The 27,663-nt window shown below is 45.0% G+C and overlaps 2 protein-coding genes across 5 annotated transcripts in view; one reads left to right on the forward strand and one right to left on the reverse strand.

Moving 5' to 3' along the window:
- Positions 1-27,663, reverse strand: part of LOC142576168 (uncharacterized) — a 63,964-nt gene that overhangs the window by 33,628 nt on the left and 2,673 nt on the right. The window contains exon 1 of one of the 4 annotated variants that reach the window (XM_075686154.1): positions 2,459-2,727. The exons of 1 other annotated variant lie outside the window; for it this stretch is intronic. The gene's annotated coding sequence lies outside the window, so the exon portion shown is untranslated. Of the gene's footprint in view, positions 1-1,705; positions 2,045-2,351; positions 2,728-27,663 lie in introns of those variants that run through there. 2 more of the 4 variants (XM_075686152.1, XM_075686153.1) reach the window with 2 other exon arrangements.
- On the forward strand, positions 17,499-20,193 carry LOC142576167 (uncharacterized). The gene has a single exon (XM_075686145.1). The coding sequence runs from the start codon at positions 17,669-17,671 to the stop codon at positions 19,622-19,624; it is 1,956 nt and encodes a 651-aa protein (XP_075542260.1). The 5' UTR covers positions 17,499-17,668; the 3' UTR covers positions 19,625-20,193.

Below are 27,663 nucleotides of genomic sequence, written 5' to 3' on the forward strand. Positions count from 1 at the left end.
AGCTTCCAGTTTGATTTTCTTATCTTGTCCTGTATTGCAAATATTGTATATTTTCCCCACTCCTTTCTGTTGTGCCTACTAGGCCTTGAAAGTATGTGTGATATATAAATAAATAAATAATTAAATACTGTAGGTAGCACGGGGTGAAGCCCATTTTCAGTTTACTGCCTGGCGTTTCCCCACTATTTTTCGAAAAACTTTAGCAATTTTTTTTTGTTTCTTTTAATTGATTATGCTTATTCTCGATGTGTTTTGTACATTATATATATATATATATATATATATATATATATATATATATATAATAATAAACATTTTGGAGAGTAATTATATGTGCCATCATTAAAGGGTTAAGTAATCTTTTGTAGGAATCTCTATGCTTTAGGAACGCTGTGAAATGGCACGACAATAAGTACAAAGCCACACTGCTGACTTCCACGTAGCAAAACTGCCTCTTGGGTCAAATTTTTGCTTAATCACTTTCAAGGATGCTTTGAGATGGCATAACATTTAGTACATGGCCATGGAGGTACTCTGAAAATGGGGCAACTATTAGCAGAAAGAAAGCTATGATGATTGGGGAGCTACTGAAATTTTGAGAAACAGCAATTGCACGTAAGAGGCAATGGCGCCACTCTAAGAGCGTGATATTTGTCATATATAAGCTTACCATCTCTTGCTGTATACAAACTGGAGAAAGGCTAAGATGATCACAAGAACATGGAGAGCAACAACCCAAGAACACAGGCTTAGTTTTCAAGCTCTTCAAGATGCAAGTGCTTTTACAAGCAGACATGTAATGATTGCAGCAACAGTGTAACGGTTTCCATCACACAACTTACACCTGAGTAAAATAGCAATAAAATTGAACCCAGTAATCCAAAGCAACGAGCTGCAATGCACGGCAGCACTGCAGCTCTACATGTGTCACGTAATCATAGTTGTTGCCATCAACAACAACCACCTTGCCTGTCCACTAATCACAAAATATGAGATAACAGCAAGCCCCTAGAGACTGCACACGTAAAACAATTCAAGTTAGGCCGAGCAAAACAACTGCGAGGTTATGCTTGCTCGTAGGAACCATAAAAAAAAATTTAACCTATAGCATGGATACATGGCTTCTCTGCTCGGCAACTCCATTAAAACCCGTCGAATGGATTAGTTGCAGCTGTCATCAAATGAATCGCTAAACTTCTGCTCCTTCGGATCAGTACTTGTCAGAATACAAAGCGCCCTAAGCATGCCCTGCGTCGACTTCAAATGTCTCTACAACGCGGACGCTCTTGCGAATTATCCAGGCGTTCAGTCGACTGAGAGAACAGATAACAGTTGCTATCGCGTTACGAGCAAGCTTGACCGAATTGCCACCGTCACGCCGAAAGCTACACAAATCCACCGAAAGTTTTGTCGAACAAAACGCTCATCTCCACACGGATGCGGTTAGGTCAGAAATAGCAACCTCGCATGCGGTGTCCGTGCGGCATTCGGTGGCGGACGTGGTAGTTCGATCTCCCTAGCTACGCTTTTGTTAGCGCTGTGACCCTGCTGTTAGAGCGTCCGAACCAGCCCCGCGCGATCATCACAAACAGCACTGCTCGTCACAGCTGTCCCGAACTCAACACCAGCGGCTGCATTGCGGGACTCACAACTGTAGCGCAAACAGACTGCAAACAATCGGTCGCGCAGGAGCGTCACTACTCACGGTCAAGGTAAAGCAAGGCAGACGCTTCCGACCGAGAAAATTCGGCAGGCTACGGACGGCACGCCGACGCGCGAGCGCACAGAGCTCGAGCGAACGCGGCAAGGTCAGACACGGCACGTGAGCGTGGAACGACGCGAACGCTCGGAACGAAGAGCCGTGCGCGAGCGTCGACGCATCGGAAGGAAACAAAGGCGCACTTCAATTTCGTTTCATCAGGCGGTCGCAAAATGCGCAGTCCTCTCAAGCCAGCCTTATATGGCCCGTGCATCGACGCACACACGTTAGAAAAGGCTAGGCTTACAACCAAAGGTGTTTTTCTGCGCCCTGCGACGTACGAGCGTTCCATGCGCCGCGATGACAAGCGTTACTCCGAGGCACCATGAAAAAAAAAAAAAGTTTTAACCCACACCTAAAAGACCAGAAAGATCAGAAACCCTAAGCACAAATCCATTCATTAAGAAAGTTTATGACGGGAGAATGGGAGTTTGGGCAGCATTTACTTCTCTTTTAAACCCTCGAATGTGAATAAAGCGAGCTTATGGGCACAACAGTCACTTGTAAATAGTACCGCGGCTCCAGACAATAAGCATGCGCAAATTACAGAATTAACCCCATCAAAGTGCTAAAAACGAAATGTGCACTTTACCAGGCCTCAACGGTGGACAGGCGCAAGTGCGTGACGAGTACGATGACATAACATGAACTTCCATGCACAATTTATCGCGCTTAACACCAACCAATGCACCAACTTGCCTTGCGAAATCCCAGCTGGAGAAAAACGCGCATGCGTATTAACCACGTGAGTTAGGTTGGACAAGGTGGCCAAACGACGCTGCTCCGCCAATGCTGAAAGCATTTCGCGTGAGCGCTTGAGTTTCCGACGCTTTCCATGAGATGGCAGCAGGTGTAATCCACGCTACAATCGACGTCTTCTCTACAGTACACTGCATTAAGGTGGGCTTATGCCCCAACCACTGGCACGCGCCGAAAGCTTCGGCGCGCGCTGGCAAGCGAACGCGTCGCTTCGCTTCGGCTGGAGGGAAAGGGCGCGCAACCACTGGAGACAAGCTCCGACGCGCGCCGAAGCTCGCTCCTCGGCTGCGGCGCGCTGTTGCTGGACTATTCCGTCTTCATCCGTCAAAGTCCGGCCTAAAACAGCCTGCTGTAAACTAAGCTTGAAACAATAAGGTTGTGATCTGTATGTGCTTTTAGATACAAAAAACACGTTTGCATAATGAATATACACCTGCCGCAACAGTTCGTTTTTATTTTTGAAGTAACAATAGTGTACAAAATATCGACATCAGCGCTCGCGCGTCGTCTGTCTGCAAGATCGCTTTGCAAACACCTGCACGACGATGCCATATATCAAAAACTGTTGTACCATTTCATTTTTTGGCAGCTTATTGCACAGCCAACTATGTAAGAATTAGGCGTGCAATGGTATAACTGAAAAAAATCTGTGTTGGAAATATTGCCACGTAGTAGTGACGGTAAATAAATAGTGCCGGCTCAATCTCAACGATAGCGGCGAGCAATGTCGCCAATCGTAGAAAATCTCATCTGCGGGTCAAGCGCGTCGGTTTGCATACGTCAGTCGTCGAAAGTTACAGCCTATTCGCTGGTGCCCGCGCGCCTTCCAGAAACTACAACACAATTCGTGTCGCGTATGCAATCAGATTAGCAAGGTTCGTCGACAACAGACAGAACCATCGATAACATTCGCGAAACTTCCGATACGTTCAGGCGCATCCTGCACCGAGCGATAACGTTTTAACATTTTTTAGCCGGTGAAATACGGTAACCGGATACAGATAAAGCATCCGTGTCAATATAATTATGCTTGTTGGTGCATGAGAGAAACGTGAAAAAGTGGCTTCTGAGAAAATCAGCAAAACAGAATTGAAACACCTGTAGCACTCACAAAAAAAAAAAAAAAAAACTAGCATAGCTAAAATGTATGTAATTCGTATCTTGTCTCCCCCCAATTCTTGATTCTGCCAAATCTAGCCCATGGAACACCTCTATTATTCTAGGTTGTTTTGATGCATCAACACCACATCTGGAGGCCTTCACATTGAGTTTATTGCTACAAAACATTTTCACAGTGTAAGGGCCATGTTCTATTGTAACTGGTTTCCACATATCAAGTTTGCCGTTCTTTACATTAATGAAATGACATACCGTCAGATAATACAAGCTTGAGAATTAGAGGGCTTTAATAGGAGTCTTTCGTTGCCCTTTGCCAAGTCGTACTATTGAAGCACTTATTCGCATGTATGGGAGCAGCTCATTTGCATAGTATAAGAAATATATAAACAGGTTATTTTCACAATTTATACACTTCGTCACCACAAAAAGAAAAATTGCAGTTTATTGTTTTCAGCCTGCTATGATGTCTTGACTGAGAAAGATATATTCAATTTGTTCTGCGAGGCACGCAATAACTGCTGTGGCATATTTTATTGTACAAAACTGCATACAGTAGCCAGCCATTATTAAAACTCAGAAGAAATTAATAGCACAATGCATATGATCAGGCACATAGCATATTATTGCACTTTCCTAATTCATGCCAGAACGACGACCACAGGCGTCCTTCTCTAACAAGGTCAGCATCCATCGTGCCTCCTGACCTCCCTACCTTTCATTTATCATTTTCTCTCTCTTCTTAATTCATGCCCTTTTTTTAATTGCACAAAAGCTACTGCACTAAAATAGTATACTAGTACATACTTAAAAAGCACAATTTTATACTACGATAATAATCAATCATTCAAATTTTCATTGTAGTGCCCAGGAACAGCTAGAGAGCCTTTGTACTGGTGCACTTAACAAGCTTTAAGGAATGTATAATGTCATGGACCACCTTATACAGGAACAAAAGGTGCAATTAATTAAGACTTGAATCTAGAGGTGCGAGTTGAAGTATATTTGAGAAGGCTCAACTGTGGTTGCCAGAATGGCAAAAGTGGTGTTTGAAGATAGACATCATTTTATTCTGGATGCGTTCAATGAGGTCAGAATTAGATTTGCTCATTGCACCCCCCTCCTACAGAGGCATACTCTAGTAGTTGGAGGCACACAGCAGAATTTCAGAAACACGACAGGTGAGTGGAAATCATGCAATATATGGCAAGCAATTCCAAGAGCGTGAAGGACATCTTGTGTAATTATCTATGTGAAGAGAAGATTAGCATTTTGTCGAAGTACACACCAAGATCTTTCATTCCATCGACCCTAAGGAGTGGAGCATCACGTAGGGTGTATCAAAATTTCACATGGTGCGTTTTGTGCATATAACTTAATGCCATAGTGTTGGAAGCATTTAAGAGTACTTATTTTTTCTGCACCAGTTTGAGAGTGAAAAAATGTCTTTTTGGAAGTCGATGCAGTGGTGAACACTGTTGACAGTCTGAAATAGTTTTTAAGTTGTCGGCACACAAAGTCATGCTGTTCATTTATTAAAATGCTCTTAGCACTAACAGAAAGCGAGGAATCCCATACCAATTCAAACACCTGACGCACTGAAGAGGATAGATATAGGTCGGCAGTTAGTAACTGCACATCCAGCACCTGATTTGTGCATGGGCAATGCTCATGCTACCTTCGGAGTGCTAGAAGAGGTACTAGACTTTAGGGAACTATTGAAGATGCTTGTGAGAATGAGGAACAAGTATGCTTCCATACGTCTTAACCCTTTCAGACACCACTTTATCCCGTTGATTGAAAAGTTGCTTTCACCACATCTCTTGCATACTCAGAATCGTAGAAAGTGTACAGCTGCAGCAAATATTAAGAATTTTCAATTGTTTAGCGAGTTTTGTCAAGTTTACAAAATTTCGACTCCATGCGAAAACTCACTACAGGAACACAAAATATGAGAACATGTACTATATCGTGTTTTGAAAAGCTTGAAAAGCACTTATCCAGCCACTTGACAATTATGCCTGGTGCACGACATTGTAAAAAACAATGAAAGAAGTGAACTCGCTACATACAACGTACTGACACAGAGTAACAACACCCAGCCGTCTACCTTCCCACTCATTTTGTTAAAACATTCTGCACGTTATTCAAAATTGCAGCACAGTTCCAATAATAAGTGTTTCAAGAGGTATGAAACACATTTTAAATACCATTACTTTCATCAGTGCTTTTGCTATTGATGCACGCTCCTGCTGTGCCCAATTGTGTAGACAGCGTCTCAAAGGGTTAAGCTCTGTGGAGGAAATACCATCAGCACCACAAGAAAGGGAAAGTTTAAGGCAAAGTTTAAGGCACTTCATATACTTGGAAACGAGGTTTTCATTGACTGTTAGCATACACTGCGCCAGATTGAGAAGGAAGGTTACTTGAAGCATATTTCACACCATATAACAAACAGAAATGTTCTGCAAAGGCATCAGCAGTGTTCGAGACAACACCACTATTTTCATGAAGAAGACGTACATCTTTGGCACTCTTTTTAGAAGGGAGAGCCCACAAAGCTCCAGAAATATTTTGAATTATGTGTCACGCTGGCTTCAACACAATCAACGTGGTCAAAGTGATGATTCTAATAATAACAATAATAATAATAACAACAATAATAATCTTAGTGGTAACTTGGCACACTAGACTAAAAAGAAGGCTGATGTCTGTATGTTAGAGCATCTGATAACCAGCCATCTAGAGCAGGAATTTGCAGGATGCAGAAGACACTTCCTTCCTCTCTTATGTGCACACACACTTGCTCAATAACACAGCACGGCACACACGCACACATTTCACAGGTGCACAACACACACGAGTGCCAATTCAGTCTGGTTCCAAGGAAGGAGAATCCAAATCGCCCGGGGGGTGGAGAGAAAGCTCTGCATGCCAGATATAATCATGGAGTTGTGGTGTCGGGCCATAGAGGCGCGATGAGGGCTCAGACTGTGCTGACCACTTGTTCAGACGAACTGAAGAAATATTAGTGCTGTCCAGAGAGTCGTCAAGCACCCTGCAGTATAGACTAGTGCAATGTTGCGCTGGTATTGCAGGGTGTGCTACTTGAGGGGTTTGAGGCAATCCTCGAAGGCTGGCATGAGCTTGTGACAACCGAAAAGACGGGAGTAAAGGGTGCGTATTGTCCGGCGCTGAACAAGCTTGAGTTTGTCAGCGTCGCGAGTTTGGTACGGGAACTATACTGATGAGCAGTACTCAAGTCGTGACAGAATGATAGAAGTGTAGAGTGCTCGGAAAACCTTAGGTCATCAGGGAAGGGAGACACGCGACACAAACCCAAGAAAGGGCCGGTGCTTACATACAGTGCTGGTGACATATGCGGAAAAGTTGAGAGAACAGCTAAATGCTACACCCAGAATGGGAAGGGCCCGAACAGTCTTTATAGAAGTGCCTCCAAGGAAGAAGGTTGGACGTGCAGCAGTTTCGTTGTGGCTGATACGCATGGCAGCACTTTTAACGGTGCTACTACAAAGTTTGATCCCAGTCGTTCACCTTTACGGAATGTATTTATTGTAAGCACATATGCTGTGCATCGGCATATTGTTGTTGTGGAAGCGTTAACTTGTTAATCAAACACATTCTGCACAGATGCATTAGTAACTTGGTTTTGAGTAGATCTTTGTCCTGACTACAATTTATAGTATCGCAGCAAGAAACATTTTAGTAGAAGCTGAAGGGATTCCAGCAGTTTAAGCATACTGACTGCACAAAACACTGACGACACCTTTTCACCTTCCCCACAATGCACTCACACCATCTACACTTTCCATAAGCAAAAAGTGAGATAAAAAATCAATTACAGTTTCATTGACTCAGTACTTGCTGCTTCTGAAGCGGGCATCGAAGCAATCGTGGTATACGCTGCTACAAGCATAGGTCTTGCATGATGCAGGTCCTGCTATGCACTGCACACAGGGCACACGTTGCAAACAGATAATTTCTTTTTGCAGTGCTCAACTATAACGACACACTGACTCAAACATGACTGCATTGTCACGTATGCTTCAGTGCGTCAGTGTTCTTGATTGCTACACATGCGATTTATGCCCAACTAGCCCGAAAGACGGACGCACTAGAAAGAAGTGAGTGAATGAGTACAGTGAACTTGTACTGAACTGGATTCACATGCCGAATAGAAGAGCGCAGTGTCAGCTGAAACAGGCGGCACGGCTGATTATGTAAGTACTTGTAACAGTTCGGCTACTAGTGTATTTCGCTTTCGGAAGTTATCTTTACCACTGGAAACAGCGCAGAGCTTGGCCGTGACACTTGAGTCAACCGACACCACACGAAACACGCCGCGGTTGACCAACCCAACTTCCACACGATTCATTCACCACATCACACATCACACGAAGTCAGGAGTGCCATATTTTAAATCACTGCAGCACCAAACGGACCTGAAAATTCACTTCCTTCGACAGAGTTTCTTAGCTGGCCTCGTTCACTCGTCAGTTACGAACTCGATGGACCCGCTAGGCCTACGCGTAACGTAAACAACATCGGCGATAGGCGAGTGCTGATTATCCAGACTTCGGAACTCGTAAACATGTTTCCATTCGTTTTGGGCACAACAAAATACACACACAACAAGCACAGACGTTGCGGTAATCGTGATTCGGTTGGCTGTTTTAGCAGACGATCGCACTGAGCCCGGCGGAACCCAGTGGGCAGGTTGGATTAGTCGGCGTCGTTCGAAGTCGCTTCGGATCCACGTCGCACTGCCACAACCCACTGTCGTCGGTCGGTCGGTCGTGTCGTTGTCGGTCTACTATTACAACACTGTCTTTTAGGAACACTGTCGCGCGCGTCGTGCGTCCAAAAAACTCGGACGATCGTTGATGCCAGAGCCTCCGCTTGGGCGGCCATTACAGGCATAGCAGCCGGAGGCTGCGCAGCCTTCGATTGGTTGACGCGTGCGACTCGTCGCAGCCTCTCATTGGTGCACGCCGGCGCAGCTTCGCCGCGCGTCGGCAAACTTCTAGCATCGGCAGTAGACATAATCGCTGCGCGACGTTCCGCTTCGCTGCGTTTCCGACCGACGCTTTGACGCATTTGACCCTTCGGCGCGCGCCGAAGCTTTCCAGCGCGTGCCAGTGGTTGGGGCATTAGTCCGGCCCACCTTAATAAAGACTAGGTGGTGTGACGAAACTAGGAAATTTGCGGATGCTAGTTGGAATCGGTTGGCGCAGGACAGGGGTAATTGGCGATCGCAGGGAGAGGTCCTCATGAGGTCCTGCAGTGGACATAAATAAAGAGGCTGATGATGATGATGATGTCTAACAAAAGACTTCACAACATGGTGTCATAATTTAGAAAAGTTTAAACGGCGCGGAACAGTTTTACTCGCTTAAAACAGACTGCTAGCACGAATTTGTCCATTGCAACGTGACTACAGGCGTATATATATATATATATATATATATATATATATATATATATATATATATATATATATATATATATATATATAAATAAAATGTGTGTGTGTGTGTGTGTACTAGCTCTGTTACGCACGGATCATAGATAAAGTAATATAAGCAGTCACTTAATTGTAACTGGCTGTAGCATCAGCCATGCATCCACAGATCCAGGGTTAGGCAGCATTCCTACCAAGAAATAATAGCGGGATTTTACGCAAAATTTTTGGGTGCGCCTGCAAGGAGTTCATCGTATGGTGCGAGCCGTTCGAGATGTTCAAGTTCGAGACTACCGGCAAATAAGGTTAATCACACTGGAAGGACAAGCTGATATATCTAAAGAAGTTAGCCGACGCTTCCTCCAACGTATTGTATTCCTTGTATAAATTTGACAAATATGGTCTAGCTGTCCAATTAATTGTGCCGCAGCAAATTTCACGCTTCCGGAAAAAATAGACGCGCTTCGCCCGATCACGATCGGCGTCGTCTCCTAGCTATATCGACCATGATTGGGCCTCATCGTTATCGAAAGTGTCCCGTATGAATGAGGTATCTGTTTATCGCGTCAATTGAACTGTTTTAAATTCCTATAAGTTCTGTGCGGCCTCGCACACTTAATTTCGCGTGCAAAGCCAGCTTTAAGTCCCTACGTGCTATTCAGAGCATTAGTAGTCTCGTACGGCAAGAGAAACCGTGGTTATCCCCGTCTTTAGCACCCGAGCTCGGGTGCTCCGCTCTATATGCATATAAAATGAGAATTCGTTTTTCTCGGCAACCACTGCACCAAATTTGGCGAGGTTTGTCGCATTTAAAAGAAAAACTTAAAATCTAGAGTCTGTTGGTTGCGAATTTTTTATTTAGGTCGTCAGTTTTTTATTAAAATTGGCAAAAACGAAAATTTTCACAGAACGAAACTATCAAAAGTTTACAACTCTGTAACTCAGCAATGAAAAACGATACAATTCTGTGAATTGCATATAATAGTACATCTAAAGCGGACAAAATTGATATGCTACACATGAATCTAAAAAAGAACTCTAATATGGAAATACAGCTTTTGCAGAACAATTGTACACAACGTAACACATTCACGTAAGATATGTCCGCTTTCAATGACCTAATGGGTGCCGTTTACAGATCTGTTCTTGATGCAGAGCTATTAATTCGCGAACTTCATGCTTATATTTTTCTTCAGCTTGCGAGTTTTTGAAAATCTTTTAAAGAAGATTCAGGTCCTAAATCGAAATTCCGCTTCCAACAGTCACTAGAATTTAAATTTCGGTCTCGAATGCAACACAATTCATTAAAATCGGTCCAGTGGTTATCTCAGAGAAACGTTTTTGCGTTTTACATGTTTTTGAATAGGCCGCGTCGGTGTTGGGCCCGAGCTAATGCTTCCTCTTAAGCTGTCAATCAATCAGCAGATGTTGTAACGCACCTTCCAGCCTGGACAATAAATAAGTCAAATCACTTGTTTTGAAAATTAATCACCCTTTGCATATGTAACTTTTCTTATAACGTCCTTTTCCCTGAAGAAAAAAAATCTAAATACTTCTTTTTTATGTGCAGCAGGTGAACTTTTTTTTTTTCAGCGGAGACATGTTATGATGCGGAAGAAAACAAATTTGCTCAATTTATTAACTCGTCATCACCAGGTTGAACGAACGAAGTGTGGATTAGTAGAAATATAGGCATTTCTTGGATGCACAATTATTTCAGAAAAAAAAAGTTCTTTTTTAACCTGCACGTCGAAGCTGTTTTATAGTTCATTGCAGTTATCGGTGTCAGTTGCATTGAATTTTTGATATGAATGCTACAAAGAAACAGCGAACATGCAGTAGACATGTAAGCATTTTTTTTTAGCATGTAGAAATGCAGAAAAACTCCATCGAACGCAACGGCCAGAATAATACGAAAACTTCCAACCGGCATCTTAAACACATCGGGGCCAGAACTTTATATCTTGCTACAAGTTGCATCTCTCGCGTTGATACCGCTATCAAACATGTATCGTATCGCCGACTCCACCCGCAACTACAGTGCCCGCGACACTCAAGCCGCGATTCCGACGTTGCGACGCCACTGTTTCTTCTCGTTGCGCCATATTACGCTTTTGGAGAAGTTTCGGAATCCCACGTTGCGCTGATGCGCGGAGAGCAGTGTTATACTTTTGTTTGTATTGTGTTATTCATTGCTCCCCTGCCTGACATGATTCCATGCTTGAGACAGGCAAAATAATTAAACAAGACAAAATCTCAAACGAAGCAGGACTTACTTAAAAAAGAAATATTTATACCTATTTAAACGGCGCGCCGACCTCTCGGCGCACACTTCTAACTGTAACTCCTTGACAGTAACCGATGCGTCAAAAGGAGGCATGGTGGTGGTGATAAACTTTGATAAATATTGAGCCGTATCTTAAGCTATTCCTGGGTTGGCCCTTGGTCTCGTGAAGTGGCCAGCAGTCGGTGACGTCCGGCGACTTCCGAAGCCCAGCCCACCAGCTGCTTTTGGACAGCTGGGTCGGAGCTGGACACCGCGACCTCCCATCGCTCGAGGTCAGTGAGTTGCCATTCTGATGGCGGCTGGATATGTACAGTATGTGATGGAAATCAGCTCTTGGGGCTCCGCATAAGGTACACTCTGGAGAGAACAGCCCTGGGTGCATTAGTGCTGGAAGGGCGGGGGAGAGAAAAGTGCGTGATTGTAGCTGGCGCCACGTCACCTGCTCTAATTTAGTGAGTGATTTGTGAGGCGGGGGATAGTGGAGTCGTTGCTCTCTGAGTGAAATTTCGTGGTATGTGACCATTCGGTCACGGGCGCTTCCTGGCTCGGCGGCTTGCCCTGCTCGGTTGACGTACGCTCGAGCGGTGTCATGGGCGGCTTCGTTGCCTGGATGGCCCGCGTGCGCGGGGACCCACATGAGTTGAATGGACCTAGTGGGGGGCTGAGAGGAGTTGAAAATATTATGGGCGACGGCATGCGTCCGTCCTTTTGCAAAGTTTCTGATCGCGGTTTTTGAGTCACTGAATACGAGTGTGGCAGTGGTTGAGGAGATCGCAAGGGCAATTGCAGCTTCTTCGGCTTCTAGCGAGGTGTGCGTTAGGACCGATACAGCTGCTAGAGGTGAAAGATTGTTACCGATTGCGCAAATGGCAAAGGCTGGCTGAGTGGTGTATGCCGCGGCATCTACGTAGACAGCCTCCGTGTGCTGGTTGTAACGTTTGTGTAGTGCCTGGGCTCTTGCTGCGCGTCGAGCTTGATGGTGGACTGGGTGCATGTTTTTTGAGAGTGGATGCACTGTTAGAAGCTTTGGGGTGGCCCCGGGGGTGGGGTATGTAGGTCGGAGAGTGTTGGTTGGCGAATCAGGGCGTTGATTTTATCTTCTTCTGCTCTCGTGAGGAAGAGCTATGGGAGAGGGTATACTATGCGGCTGACGACGAATGCTTGAACTAGGCGACGGAGGCCATGTTCTCTCATGCCCCTGTGTGTGTCGGTTGGCAATTCGTCGTATGAGCCGCATTGTCTGATGGATGGTGTTTGTGAGTTTGGTTATCGTGGCGGTGTTCTTGCCGTTGCTTTGGAGTAGGATGCCTAGGATTCGGACCTTTTCCACTTCTGGGATGGGGGTGCCGTCCAGCGTGAGTTTTATTGGAGGTGGGGGGCCTAGGTCCGTCCTACATCTATGTGGTCGAAGAATGAGTAACTCGAATTTGGTAGGGGAGCATGCCAGGCCGACGGTTGCAGCATGCGATGCCACCAGGTCGGCACCGGACTGCAATCTTTCTTCTATGGCTCCGGCATTTCCTGTGGTTGTCCATAGTGTAATGTCGTCGGCTTAGAAGGAGTGTGAGGTATTAGGTACTGCGTTTAACGCCTTGGCCATGGGAATAAGTGTTATGTTGAAGAGCAGCGGCGAGAGGACTGACCCTTGCGGGGTGCCTCTGCTGCAGAGTGCGAAGGTTGGGGAGGAGAGAGATCCGAAGCTGATTTCTGCTGTGCGGTGTCTTAGGAAAGCTGAAATGTATTTGAAGGTGCACGGGCCGGTTCCTAGTGCCGAGAGCGCTTCTAGGATGGCGGAGTGGTTGACGTTGTCAAAGGCTTTGGTTAGGTTCAAAGCTAGTATTGCTCGCGTGCATTTTGCATTTCGGGGGTGGAGGGCCTCTTCTGAAAGCTGAAACATAACGTCCTGTGTGGACAGGTGACTGCGGAAGCCAATCATCGTGTGGGCCCGGAGTAGGTCATGATCGTCCATATGGTTATGTAGGCGTTCCAGGACCACATGTTCGAATAGTTTGCCTAGACAGGACGTGAGGGAGATTGGGCGTAGGTTTTTTAGATCTAGGGGTTTGCCTGCTTTCGGTATAAAGGTTATGCGGGTGTGCTGGTGTGCTGGTTATGCGGGTGTGCCATTGTGCTGGTAGCGCTCCATCTTGCCAGTACCTGTTGAAGAGGTCTGTTATAGCCTGTATGGAGCGCTCGTCCAGATTCCTGAGCATCTTGTTGTGGATTTGGTTGACCCCCGGGGCCGAAGTGGTGCGTAGTTTCTGTATGGCAGCTTTAACTTCCCATTTGGAAATGTCCTCATCTAGTGTAGGATTGGGGCCGCCGGTGTAAGTAGGGAGTGGGGTAGGTGGAGTTGTGGTAAGGTAATGTGCTTTAAGAGCGTCTAACAAGGCGTCATCCTGCAGAGGGAGCTTGTGCAGAATGCGGTTGACATTTTTCCTTTGCGCTGCTTTTGTGCCTCCTGGTCCGAGCAAGCAACGAAGAAATGTCCACGTGTCTCTGAGGCCGAGGTTGCCGCTCATACGATCGCACAGCTGGCCCCATTGCTGGTGTGCCAGTTGACTTGCATGTGCTTCAATCTCCTTTACGAGAGCGGCTATGCGCCGCTTGAGTGGCCGATTGCGTTTGTGAGCGAGCCACCTTTTTTGAAGGCTGGCATGCGCTTCCCAAAGATGTAGAAAGCGACTATCTGCCGTCTCTGCATTTGGGGTGTTATGGATTGTGGTTGTGGCCCCAGCCACGTCCTTTGTGAGGGTTTGTGTCCAGGGCCGGTATTTTGTAGCGATGCCTTTTCCGATTCTATGCTTTTTCAGGCTTTTCGCGCTTGGCCAGTGGTCAGAGCGACGGTCTACCCACATTATCAACGGGATCAGGCGGCCGTGTGTGGTGGATGATAAGAATAGCATAGAATAAGGCATAAGGCATCCCTACAAAATAGCGGCCCAGGTGTCCAGATCTGTGATGGTGACTGGGACGTCTCTTCGGATTTGACGGAACTTTTGTCCCAGTCCACCACCTCCAGGCGTCGTTTCCTCACTGGGGCCAAGGTTTCGAGGTTGAGATCGGTGCTGAGTATATAGTGATCACTACCGAACGAGTGCTGCGTGTTGGTCCAATGACTGTTGGGGAGGTGTTCTGAGAGGGTTAGGTCCGGACTGGTGTTGTGTTGAATACGTGTTCCGATCCTTGTGGGTTGATCTATGTCGTTGAGCAGGGATAAGCCTTCGTTCTGCATGAAAGTCCAAAGCGAGGTGCCTTTACGACAGTTTTTACAGTAGCCCCAACTGGAGTGGTTGGCGTTAAAGTCTCCTATTATCAGAATGGGGTGGTCCGCACTGATCGTGAGTGCCTTGCGCATTGATGCAATGAGAGGTGCCGGAGGGCCTTTTGGCGGGCTATATATGTTTAGTATGAAGAGGCTGCTGCCCTTGCGTGTGCGGGGTGAGTTCTACTAGGAGGCCGTCTATGTCATCAAGCTCTAAAGCGTGCTCAATTGCGGTAAAGTTACGGTGAACCAGTGTCGCTACTCGCGTTCGTGGCAGCACGCTGGTTGACTCATGAACTGTGTAGTTTCGAAGCTTGACATTACAGAGAGTTTCTTTGCTCTGACGCGCGTTACAAACCTCTCCAGTGCGCTAGTCTTGCTTGAGCAGAACAACCTACAGCGGGCTAAACAGGAGGCGCTGGTTAAGCCTATCTCCAGTGACGTTTATAGTTTAGGTGACTCACTAGCACGTGTGATAACCGCGATAATTCATGCTCGATGTTTTTTTTTTTGGTGTCGTATCTTTCTGTTCTTCGGCTAATGTTATTATATATATATATATATATATATATATATATATATATATATATATATATATATATATATATATATATATATATATGTGTGTGTGTGTGTGTGTGTGTGTGTGTGTGTGTGTGTGTGTGTGTGTGTTTTCTAATAAAAAAAATGTACTTGTGAGTCAGCGCATGCCCAGCGCATTTCTTGTCTTTGTCCCCAACTTTGTGAGCGCGGTGCCAACTGAAATATGAATGCATATATACGTGTATGTGAAGCAGGTCTTTCCTTTGATTGCTTGATTATTGTCGTTATGATAGTGCCCCGGATAACTGAAAGCAGCCAGTTATAATGCAAGCTAGCTGCTCATTTGAGCGAACGTACAGTTAAGGACGGCATTACATGCAGATTTGAAATAAGATGAGCATAAGCAGTTATTTTTTCTGGAAAATCATCCCTCGAGAATAATTTCATTTTGTTTACACTCCTAGAAAAAAGCCGAAGGACACAGCTACTTTCTTTCTTTATTATTTTTTTAATGGACAAATTATGTTTTATGGTAAAACCACGATATGGTTATGAGGCACCCGGTTTAGTTTTCACCCCGTGGGGTTCTGTTTTCGGCGCACGAGGTTCGACCGCAATAATAAAGGACCCCGTACCAATTAATGAGCATTCTGTTGCGCAATGAATAAGTAAACATGAACGAAATCCTGCGCTGCATTTTTTTTTGTCTGTAAGTATACTCAACGTATATCTGAGAACAGCCTGAGCAGGGCGCCGTATATGTGGCAGATATGTTTTATTTGTTTTAAGCGGCAAGCCGCAAGCTAGCTCAGATAGTGTTCGTAATAACACATGACGTGCATTTATGCCCGTAGAATAGATGCCTTTCTTTCTACTTTTATTTATTTACGCAGCAGGTGCATTGCGGGCGCAGTGTCAGCTTTCATTCTATCTTGTTATGCAGTTTCCATGTGGTAGTTCCTTTGGAGAACAAACATTTTGCTTGTTCGTCAAGCAGCGTGTGTATCTCGTGTGTATTTTTGCGCATATAGTTTTCCATCAGTTTGTCTTGAGAAACGCAGATGAAATATATATATATATATATATATATATATATATATATATATATATATATATATATATATATATATATATGTATATCTGCATATACCAGCGCTCGAAATAATACGAACGACCCTTCCGAGAAGTATCGCCTGCAGTTTTCATCGGCGCGACCTTGATGCGGCGTAATCTACTTCGATGGCAGCGCCGTCACAGTACTTTTCGCCGGCGGCACCGTCGGGACCCCGCAGGCACCGCCGCTCGCCTCACTTAGCTTTATTCTAGTACTCTAGCCCTCTGCAACCATGAGAAAGCTACAGCCTGAACAAAGCTAAATCAGACAGAGCCAGAAGACACCTAGAACCAGACAGCGAGGTTACAACTGCCGCAAATGACAAGAAAGATTGGATGTCAACGTCACTGCACAGAGACGCACATCTTTCAAACAAATTATTTTACCAGCGGGGCATCAACGTAAACTTGACCAGTTCCTGCGACTAATAACCCTTGCCGCTAGTTTGGCGCTAACGAACTGCGATCACGATATCGTAAGCAATAATATTACCAAGAACAGGAGGCGCTCCCTCGTTTGAGTGTACTGCAATGGACTGTATGAAGTTTGCTGCCTAATTGTTGATCTGGGTTTGTGCCAGTGGCCCCCGTCTCCTGTTTCTTCCTTTTCCGCACTCATTCAGAGTTGCGGTAACGTAAAAAAAGAAAGAAAAAGAACAAAGGAACGTTACGTCAATTGGCATGGTCAAGGAGCTGGCCTAAAAATTTTGCTTACTGTTCTGAGGTGCCGCGTAGGCTACTAAAGAAATGATCGAGTGAACGAACGTTTTCCGGTCCGACCATCTGCCAACCAAGAAAAGAGCTTGAAAGAGCCAAAGATAGGTATTTGTTTTTCCAACATCTTTTCTATCAACCATACTAGTGTGAAACATAAAACGTGAGTGACTTGCTAGTGGCATACAGTTTCATACAATAATTACTTTATGAAACCCAATGGCTAGTGGTACCAACGTTCTAAGAACGTTGAGTGGTACTGGGTGAGCCCCCACTTCGCTCTGAGCCAAGTACAGCATGGTCCGCGATCATTGATTTTCTCGTTTCTACTGATAGTACGTTAATAAAAACATCGATAATTAAGTTTTCTTTAGTACTACGATGGTTCCTTATTCTACGGCACTGCGGGGGCCGATAAATAAACTCCCATTGATGTCAGACACGAAATGGACATATGAAAGCAACGCTGAGGCACTCGTTTCCGTCCGCCATTTTTGTTTGCGCCAACTTACGCTGGGCGGCTCACATCGAAGTCAAGTATTTCCGATGGATTATAAAAAATAAGTTCACTAGAATACAGTATTAATTATCTTCTGGTGGATCACACTGGCTCGCCAGACGGCCTGACCAATGTTGGCGAGACTGAAGGCCAAGCTCCTCCGTTTCTTTTTACCTTCTCACAGGGACGGCGTACCGCCGGAGGACCGCCGGCGCGCTTCAGAGAAACGTAAACGCGACGAAAGCATGGATGGTGACAATGATGATGACGACGATGTCATTGTCGAGGCCCGGAACAAACGCAAGCACTTTCGCACGAACGACACTCGTCTGGCAGGGCCGGGCAGAGCGGATAATCGTCACGAGAGCTGGCTGCGCTGGGCGATCCGCAAGCCGATGCAAAACTACTTCGTCGGCCAGGCGGTCAGTTGTCTCACCCCGACGGCACCTGGACCACCCCAACAGCGACCTGTTGTGCCGCGGTTACAACCTCTGCACGAGCAGATGACGTTCTGGCCTCTGGAGCGGAACCAGAACGACAGATCTTCGTCCGGTTCTGCGTCGAGAGCGTCGCTACTGTCGACGGCTGAGCGCCGCGAGCCAACGCTGGAGCTTGGCGGGCCCGTCGAGAACCACAGCTCATCACTGTATAAAGCCGGCAGCGCGCATACGCAGAGGTCCCAGCCTCAGAGTCCCGAGATGCAGAGATCATCGAGTCCGACAAACGCCGATTCCGCGGTTCCAGTGCGCAATGGTGGTCGCTACCTGGCTTCGACGCCGTACAGTTGCATGCGCCTTCAAGAGAAGCGCGAATACCAGTTGCTTCTTCGGCAGCAGTGCACCGCTCCGCACTGCAATATGAAGCTAAGTTTGCAGGATGCGTCCATGAGTACCACTGACACCAATAGCACCGTTGCTTTCTCGAAGACCGAGTGGCCTCTTTCGAGATCCCGATCGCCAGATGCGACGAAGGCTGTGAAACCGCGGGGTGATAGGCCAGCCCTTGCCTCTTTTACGAACTCGTCTTCTTCGACGAGGCAGTTGACACCTTCGAAAATTAAGGCGTCCTCAAAACCTTTGCTGACTCCTGCGTCCACATTTCCCAAGCCAACTCGCGGGGCAGCTTCGTTAGCCCGTGATCCTCCTACAGCAAAGAACTCGTCGGCGTCTTCGTCATCAACGGCGCACACGTCGTCGCCTGAAGTGCCAGAACTTCCTTCCAGCCACTTCTTCTCGCCGGCATGGCTCCAGGAGCTAAAAGACAAGCTCACACACATGGACCAAACTGCTCAGGCATGTATAATATCCAAGGAGAAGGGTTTAGAAGTCCAGCTAGAGAAAACTTATTCCTTGCATTCGAGAAAAAAGCCTCCTGTAACAGAGGTCCAAACAGAAGTGATCAAGAAAGAAGTGCTCCCCAAGCTAACACCCAAGATGGAAGCGGCTATAGACAAAGCCCTGAGGCCAACTCCTGCCGATGAAGTGATCGCCACGGGATTCAAGCTGACAGTGACGCGTAAGGACATGGAAACACTTGCTGGTTTGAATTGGCTGAATGATGAGGTCATCAACTTCTACATGAACATGCTCATGGAGCGCGGCCGCACACAGCCGGGCCTGCCTTCGGTGTATGCCTTTAACACCTTCTTCTACCCCAAGCTGCTTGCCAGTGGTTATGCTGCTATCAAGCGTTGGACGCGACGAGTGGATATTTTTGCACATGACCTCATTCTTGTTCCTGTACATCTGGGCGTACACTGGTGCCTAGCAGTCATTGACTTCCGACACAACACAATTCGTTATTATGACTCCATGGGCGGCAGAAATCCTGAGTGCCTCGAGGCTCTGCGCAAGTACCTCCAGGAAGAAAGTAGAGACAAAAAGCAGAAGGAACTTGATCTATCCAAGTGGACCTATGAGATTGTGAAAGACATTCCGCACCAAATGAATGGAAGTGACTGTGGCATGTTTGCACTGAAGTATGCAGAGTACATTACACGAGATGCGAAGATCACTTTTGAACAGTTGAACATGCCGTACTTCAGGAGGCGCATGGTGTATGAAATTCTTACCAACAAGCTTCTCTAAAATTAATATGGGCATTTGGTGCATTGGTGATCGACATCATCTATCTAGCATGAGGACATGATGAGGCCTTGCTGCCTGTGCAACTTATGCTGACGCTCTTCATTTCTACACTTGCTGTCCATATTGGAGCTTTACCTTGAAACATAGAGCTTTGTGCTCATGGTGATAGCGGCGCAATGATGTGTTTCGAGCTATACTGGCATGGGCAGGTCACTGTTATGAGGTGTGGGCGGCCTTTGCCGTGCTTGTTATTACAAATTTTTTAACCTTTCGCGGAATTATGTTTTTCTAAATAGAATGTGTCATGCCTCACAACACCTGTATTTATTCCCAGAAACTCTCTTGTTACATTGCTCATATTCTTTGTTGTACCCCAGTTTTTAAATGTTTGCTTCATGTCTATTGTACTATAAGTAGTGTCATGACCGTTTCATTTTTTGCTTTTCAATATTTTATGGACAAGGTACATTTTCTGTTCATGCAAAAAAAAAAATCGTGCTCTTTCTTATCACTGTAATTTTCGAAACTGAACACAAATATGGAGGAATAAATGTGTTTTATTATTTGTATATGCTGGACCTTAGCTTGAATTAAAATTTTATTTTTTCCATGGCCATTGATGTACTCCGGCCATGTAAATAGAAGAGCTGTGCACAGAATTAAACCACTAATGCTACCACAATATCCTGAGTCATCGCCCTGGTTATGTATTCATCCAATTACATCCTGTAGGATGTAATTGAAGAATTGGGCAGGCTGTGCCTGCTGTATGAACATAAAGACTTGGTAGCCAGACCGAGTGCGACTGTGGATTGATATGCTTCACCAATGCTTCCTAGTGGCACGTCCCTGCGAACTGCGCTGTTGAACTCGAGGTTGTATAAATAACATAGGCTGCTAACAGGGCACATGGAGGATAAATCTGCTCCAAGGTTCGCTTGACATTGCGCAGTGATGCAGGTCACTCTACTACTGCTTCATTCGCAGGTGAAGCGCAGAAGTCAAAGGGACATCAGTGTTACCAGAAGAATTCAACTGCCACACATGTAGGGTTGCTGCAGCACAGGCATTCTGGGTTTGGCGTAACCACGAAACCTAAAATGCAGAAGCGTCCCATTTTCTGTAAATGCAGCTTTGACAGCGACGCAACGCTCTTGAGCCTACAGCTGGCCGACTGCTGGCTTATTTACAGCACAGCAGAGATGCAGCGTACACAAGCAGGCAAAAAATGAGAATGTAAAGCAATGTCAAAAATGGCATGCTAAGTTGCCAGGCATGCAAATGAACAACTATTACATCTGGCTCCTCCGGCGCCCTCTACTTCGGTGGTTTGTAGTGGCCGAGCAAGACATCCGACCTCAGCGCGGATGGCTACGTCAGTGAGCTGCCAGAAAATGTAGTGACGTGTGCAACATGTGATGCACACCGTGGAGCAAACTGTAGAATGTCTCCGCCATGTGAATACTGCTTTACAGAGCAACATTCCACCTGCAATGGCTGCTAGCTGTATGTAAAATGCTCAGATAACCTGTGGCACCCTGCAATCTGTGGGATTCTCACCAGGATTAACTACTTCCTGTATATTGTGAAACATGTTCTACAAGAAAAGGATCGGAGAAGCAGAGCAGGGCAAACATTGCAATTGTATCATGATGTGATACAAGTTACTCGAGCAACATGTATTTCAGATACCGATACAAGATACTACCGCAGTTATTTTATCTGATACGATACTTTCCATTTGTATCTTAAGATACTTTGATGCATTTGCAAGTTTCTTATTATAGATCTATATAATGTAGCAGAAAACAAGTATGCTCAAAACTGTTTGCTTGGAAATTTCTTAACTCCGACGACCCTTGTTTCATTTGAATGAAATGTCTGTTAGTGTCTCAAAATATTTGTATTTCTTGCTCAAAGAATAATATTTTCATTCCGAAACAATTTATTGGAGTTGCTTTAGCTGCTTAACATGAAAGCACTTTATGCACTGTGCTGTCAGGGGTTTTGCTTGTCGCTTTTGTAATTGATGTGAATTGCTGCTCTGCTTGCCGACCAGCTAGTGTGTCGCCATCTAATTACAAGAACGTCAATAAGAAGCTTCTGCACCATGGCGCAAATACCGCTGTGTAGTTTTAACTTGTCCGCAAACGTAGTACCATTTGCACAATACTGGATAACCGGTACAGAAGCAACAACGCTGGTAGCGACACTTTTTGTGGCGCATAATTTATACAGAGAGCACTTAAAGCTGCAATAACCTTTCATATTCTACTTATCTGCTGGCGTAAAGTGTTCGTTTGCGATGTATTCTTGAACATGTAATCCTTTTACAATTTTTCTTCCATGAGAAAACTACAATTTTTCTTCCATGAGAAAACTTGCGCATCCCAAAAACAGTTCATACGTATTGTAGTGACACACAGCGTCGCAGTATACTGCCGCTATTCACACTACTGCCACTTCTAGCTCCAATTGTCTGGTGATTTGCAGCAGTAAGAAATTTAAGGGTGTGCTAAAAAAAAAGAAAGATATATCTAAGTAAAATGTAAAGGTGGTTACGTATCACACAATCACAGTGAATACATAGAAACACAATACAGGCAGCACGGCTAATAGCTATGACATTTAGACATGAAGTATTGTCAAATTACCTGCTAAGGTCAGACAAGGAAAATTCACTGCCTGGGGAAATTTGGGTAGCTTAGTGGCAGCGGTATCAATCAGCTCGAGAAGTGCAGTTCAGCCAACGTTTATAGCTTTGCAAGGTGATTGCTCGAGCAGTATCTTGTATCGTAAGATACACGATACATTTTTTCATGTATCGAAAATACACATATTAATGCACGTCTTAGACATATCATGATACAGATACAAGATACGCAAAGAGTATCTAAGATACTGCCTAGCATAGGCGAGATGTGTATCAAGGATAACCTGGTTTTATGTGGCGTGACTTTGCTTGTAAGTTTGCACTCTCAAATTTGGAGATGTGGCAAATGTGCTGTTGGCCACTTCGTAAATGCACCTTTTGGTGGTTGGAGGTGCTGAGCATCTCTGCAAAATCGCAAATGCAACGTGAACGGGTATACAGTAATGCCCGTTTCACATGCTGAAATTTTGTCATTTTCACTTTCACTGATCACTGTGGCTGTGATTTTCCCATTTGTGAGCACCTAGTGCAAGACTGAATCATTCTTGCAGACTTATTCAGTATAGTTCAGTGAAAACTTGTGTGTTTCTTTTTGTCATCTTTAATTCCCGTTACACCCTTAGCCCAGCACAGGGTAGCCAGCCAGTCTACACTGGCTAACCTTCTTGTCTTTCTCTCTTGTTCGCTTCAGTAAAAGCAAAGAAAAACAAACTAGAAGCCGCTCTCTCGAAACGGTTCTTGTGCTTGAATTCATGTGACTCTCAAAACAGAAAATGAGCTGTAAGACCATAGTAACGTGTCTGACAAGCCGCGTTGCTCTTGGTTCCCCATACAAACCACATGTGCCATTTTGCAGAGCAGTTCAATGCCTGCGAACATAAAAAAATTGCATGCACGAAGTGGCCGAGGGCACGTTTGTCGCGCCTGCAAGTTGGCAAGTGCAAAAGCGCAGGAAAAATTGTGCCATGTGGAACAGGCTATAGGCAATTATTTGTGGTGTAACAGGTAAAGTGTCAAGTGTCTTGAAGCATGATAGTTCCCAGCTGAGCCATTTGGCTCATACCTTTTGGAAATATCTGACACTTATTTTGACACTAAGAAAAAAAGATAACAGATTGCTGATTCAGCAGTGTGTTGTGTTTTTTTTTTTGTATTGTCAAAATAAGTATTTTCTGAATTCTTGGAAAATTATCTTGAAGTAAATGCATGAGTCTGTGTTATGTTTGTGCATTTATGATTCAGGTATTAGGATGTATCGTGGTTCTTTTACCTCTAATATAACTTCTTATAATATAATTATAGTAACAAAAAAATGACGATGTGCCACATTAGGTTAAAAATAAAAAAATTGTCATGTTCTCATATGAAACCTCAAATCAGTGTTAGAATAATAATTAGGTTTACTTTATGAATGGGACGTGCTATATTTTTACAACCATTGCCTTGATGCCATGATTCTGATATATTTCTGTTCTTCGTTTCATGCTTAGCACGCAATGCTGTCGAAGTTGCGCATGCTGTGTGATCATAGTAGTCTTACCGCACACATTTCGCAGTGCAGTTGTTTTAGGTCTGCGACGATTTTTGTGGAATAACTACTAAGTATACTACATCTACAACTTGTGGAAGTAAGGTTACGTCAAATAATGTATTATTTGTGTGCGCCTTCGTGCATCCAGTAGAAAAATTACCTACTACGTTTTAGTTGCGAGCACAAGTGCTGTGCTGTGGCTGCAGGTTGCAGAAATGCGGCATTCTGCTCATTTGGTGGTAAATATAGGTTCAGAGCTGCGACACCTTCCATGTAGTAAATGCATTGTGTTTTGCAACAGGAAAGCATGAGACCTAATGTGACATCATTTGCCATGACACATACCTATATCTTTTGTACATGGCACATTATTTTTTGGTCGCAAATGCCAGTGGTGGGAGAAGTCTCTCGGGACTTCGCAGCACTGCCTGCTGTGTATGAAATCGAATACACGTAAGGATTGTACCACCAGCCGTGGCACTGGAGATCCTGTGCAACCAAAACGTGTTTGGAATGTTTCGGTCCTCTAGTTGACAAACTGGCAATAATGGCCATACTGATATTGCTGCTGCTAGAAGTTGAACATTAGCAATGACATGGTCATCACATGTTGCGATGACTCAGTGAGGATTACGCGTGCTTTGGTTGACAATATCTGTGCCATCCACTGGGTTGCGTTAACGCGCTTGTGTGTGCACTAACTCACACTCAACTGCACTCATTTCTCGGGCGTGAATGTGAAAATGCGAGCAAGTGTGAATGCAAGTGTGTGTGAGTGCAAATGTGAATGCTAATGAGTGATGGCAAATTCTGGCATAGTGCTCACAAAAAGTTTGCAGAACATTGCCTTAGAGCAAGGGTGAGCAGATTGTTGGCAAAATAGTTTGATTCTGTAAGACAAACATAAAGCACTTCCTGTCACATCCTCTTATGTACATGTCTTGACTAAATGGCTTATAACTTGTCGAGGTGCTGGCAAGTGGACTCTGCAGCAATGACGTGGATGCATGGGAGAACTTATGTTCACTTATATTGGCAGGGTATTATACATACCTCTACTGCTTGATGGGATATTATTCCTTTTTCCTTTCCCTAGCAAAGGGTGCTGATATAGGGAATACACTTTCCTTATCTGTTTTTCTGCTGCTACTGCTTGAAACAAAAAATGGGCTTCAATCCATGCTGTGAAGGTGGTTGGGCAGCGAAGCTGTGGTGTCACCTGATCTGATAGACCAATCTGACATAGCCTTGAACTGGGTCGTGCCGAGCCTGAGCAAGACACCGTTGTGCATAGCGACATTGCTGTTCTTATTGTCACTCATCGTATTCGCGCAGCTCTTCAGGTGTCCTAACTGTGCGTGGCTTGCTTTGGGCAGGAACCGCTGCATCCTGCCTAGCCTGAGCTCGATGCTGTTGTGCATGTTGACGTTGCTGTTCCGATCGCTGCTCATTGTGTTCAGGCTGCTGTGCGAGAGTCTAAACTATGTGTGGCCTTTCCATAGCACTATCAGAGCACAAATAAAATTGGTTACTACGCAGGTTCTTCGTTCACATATGAAAGTGTAGTTATGTCACTCTCTGCTTTGTATGTTGCAGTTGCCGCTTCCCGGCAACTGCAGCTTATGCAACCATAATCTTTACCAGAAGACGCTTTCGGCCAACACTATGCGCAAAGGCAAGCTTTCTGGTTCTTTATTTTCTTTCCCTCGTGCGGCTGGCGCTGCGGATGCGCAGAGGTGAGCACCGTCTGGTGGTACTGCAAAGAACACAGCGGCGCATGTGGTGCATGCCTCCCAGTGTGATTGGTTAAGTTTTTGCCCACGGAAACAACAAATGCATTGGGGGGCAGAGGTACACAGCGTCACTGCAAAACGTGCACCTCCATAGGATGACACCGCGAATATTGCGCTGGCATGCACGAACTGGCCATAGCTCTGCTTGATTTTCTTAGCCCTACAGTATAGATTACCATGCCTTGGTCTAACACTCCTCCTTGACTTGGCGGGGTAACCACCACTCCTCAGCTGAATGGTCACTGCAATTAAATGGCACTCACATATCCACCCAATGTGGAAGCCATTCCTCATTGAGCGAACACTTGCTACAAAATGAAGCAACTTCTCAACCTTCCCATGAGAGCTGCAGAGGAGCATCTCTGCATTGCACTCACTACTGAAGTGAGCGGTAGCATTAGCCTACTCTTGGCAGAGTGACAGGATCATGGTGTAGCATAGAGCTGTGAGGCACACAACCAATGATGGAGTCAAAATGCAAAAATACCTACATGCTGAAGTCTGAAAAATACTATACAGGGGCCAATAGCACAAAGCATTATACATGTGGCTAAACTTACTTGCAACTCAAATTTTTTGTGCAAGTGGCCTCGAGTGGTCACAATTACTTCAAGGCCCACCAAACAAAATGGCATCTTGGTTAGGCAAAAATGTGGCCCTATGACTTAAAAGAGCTTGTCAGTCATTTGAGCACCACTGCTACTCCCTCCATATTTTATTCCCATACTGCCCTGCTACAGTCCTGTTTGCCCTTTCCTGTGTTTCAGTGCTTCGTACCCTTTCATGGGCACAGTTGCACTATAACGAACAGCTTTATCATTGAAGGTGAAGGTCATTGTTGGCAGGACATCTTGATTGGAAGAGCAGAGCCATGTTCACAGGCACATCACCGAAGTGATAAAAAAGGTTCTGTACAGACACACATGACTGGATGAGCATCACGAGCACTAGCACATGTATTGCACATAACTTTACCTGCGCTTGTTTTCCTGTTTGTGTCGGCAGCATTGGCAGTATGTTTAACAATGCTATAACCCTAAGATGTTGGGCCAATTACAGAAGCCCAACTTCAGCCCACATGGTTAACGGTAAGTCATGTCATGAGCGAAGCTTGGTGCCTGGCTGAATAAAGAATAAAGGGAAGATCCGACATCCACCCGTTCGTAGCAATTGCTACAAACGGGGCAGATAATGGTCAGTGGTAGTGGGTCAATGGTCAATGGTAGATAATGGTAGTTTATGGTCAATAAATTGACCATAAACTAGTTGCCAACTTGTTACCAACCGTTGCCCATATTTCTTTGGGCAGCCATGGTTCAAGCCATTCGTGTGCTACCTTCAGGTTGTGCAAAGCATGCTAAACAGTATGTTTTCTTCAAGAGCAGCATTAGCCACTATATACATCACTCTACCATATCTCGCACTGCTCTAGATGCTATCTTTAATGGTCGAGTTTCATGATATTTATTTTTGCAAGTTACAACACAACTGGTTTGACTGTATATATAGCTCCATACCATAAAATTGTGTGGGCTTTACAAAATAAGTGCATCTTCAATGTGCCAAATCCTGACTGTGATAGATGATATATGCCCAAAATGATGCATATATAAACATTCTTTGTGTCTGCCCCCAACATTCACACGAGTTGCAAGTGTTGGCTGCTTTTGTCTGACTGAAGACATTGTACTGGGACCGTGGCCAGACTCTAATAAATCAAGTTGCAGAATCCTTCATCTATTATTTAAGCGTGTGCATAGCGTCAGTCTGCTCCCGCTGCTGTGATAGGTCAAAGGACCATCTTTCAAGTGCCTGACCATACTTACGTTCTCTGTCCTCATTGTCACCTCTCATAACTCACTTTCCCCTTCCCTTTCCTCAGTGCAGTTCATAAGGCTAGAGGTGTCTACCTCAGGCCAGCCTCTCTGTCACTTTTAAAACAAATTTCCTGTCTCCTAGCTAACTAAAAAATACATACATAGTGCGGTGTTTACTCTAGACTATTCGGACATTCTAATACCCAACATTTGTTCAGGATTTGTGAACTGGTAGCTCCCATCCT

This window comes from Dermacentor variabilis, chromosome 3 (genome assembly GCF_050947875.1).
Source record: "Dermacentor variabilis isolate Ectoservices chromosome 3, ASM5094787v1, whole genome shotgun sequence".
In the NCBI taxonomy this organism is placed as follows: Eukaryota; Metazoa; Arthropoda; class Arachnida; order Ixodida; family Ixodidae; genus Dermacentor; species Dermacentor variabilis.

Coding starts and splice junctions, on each gene's coding strand:
- LOC142576167 (XM_075686145.1), top strand. CDS start 17,669: ATGTTGGCGAGACTGAAGGCCAAGCTCCTCCGTTTCTTTTTACCTTCT.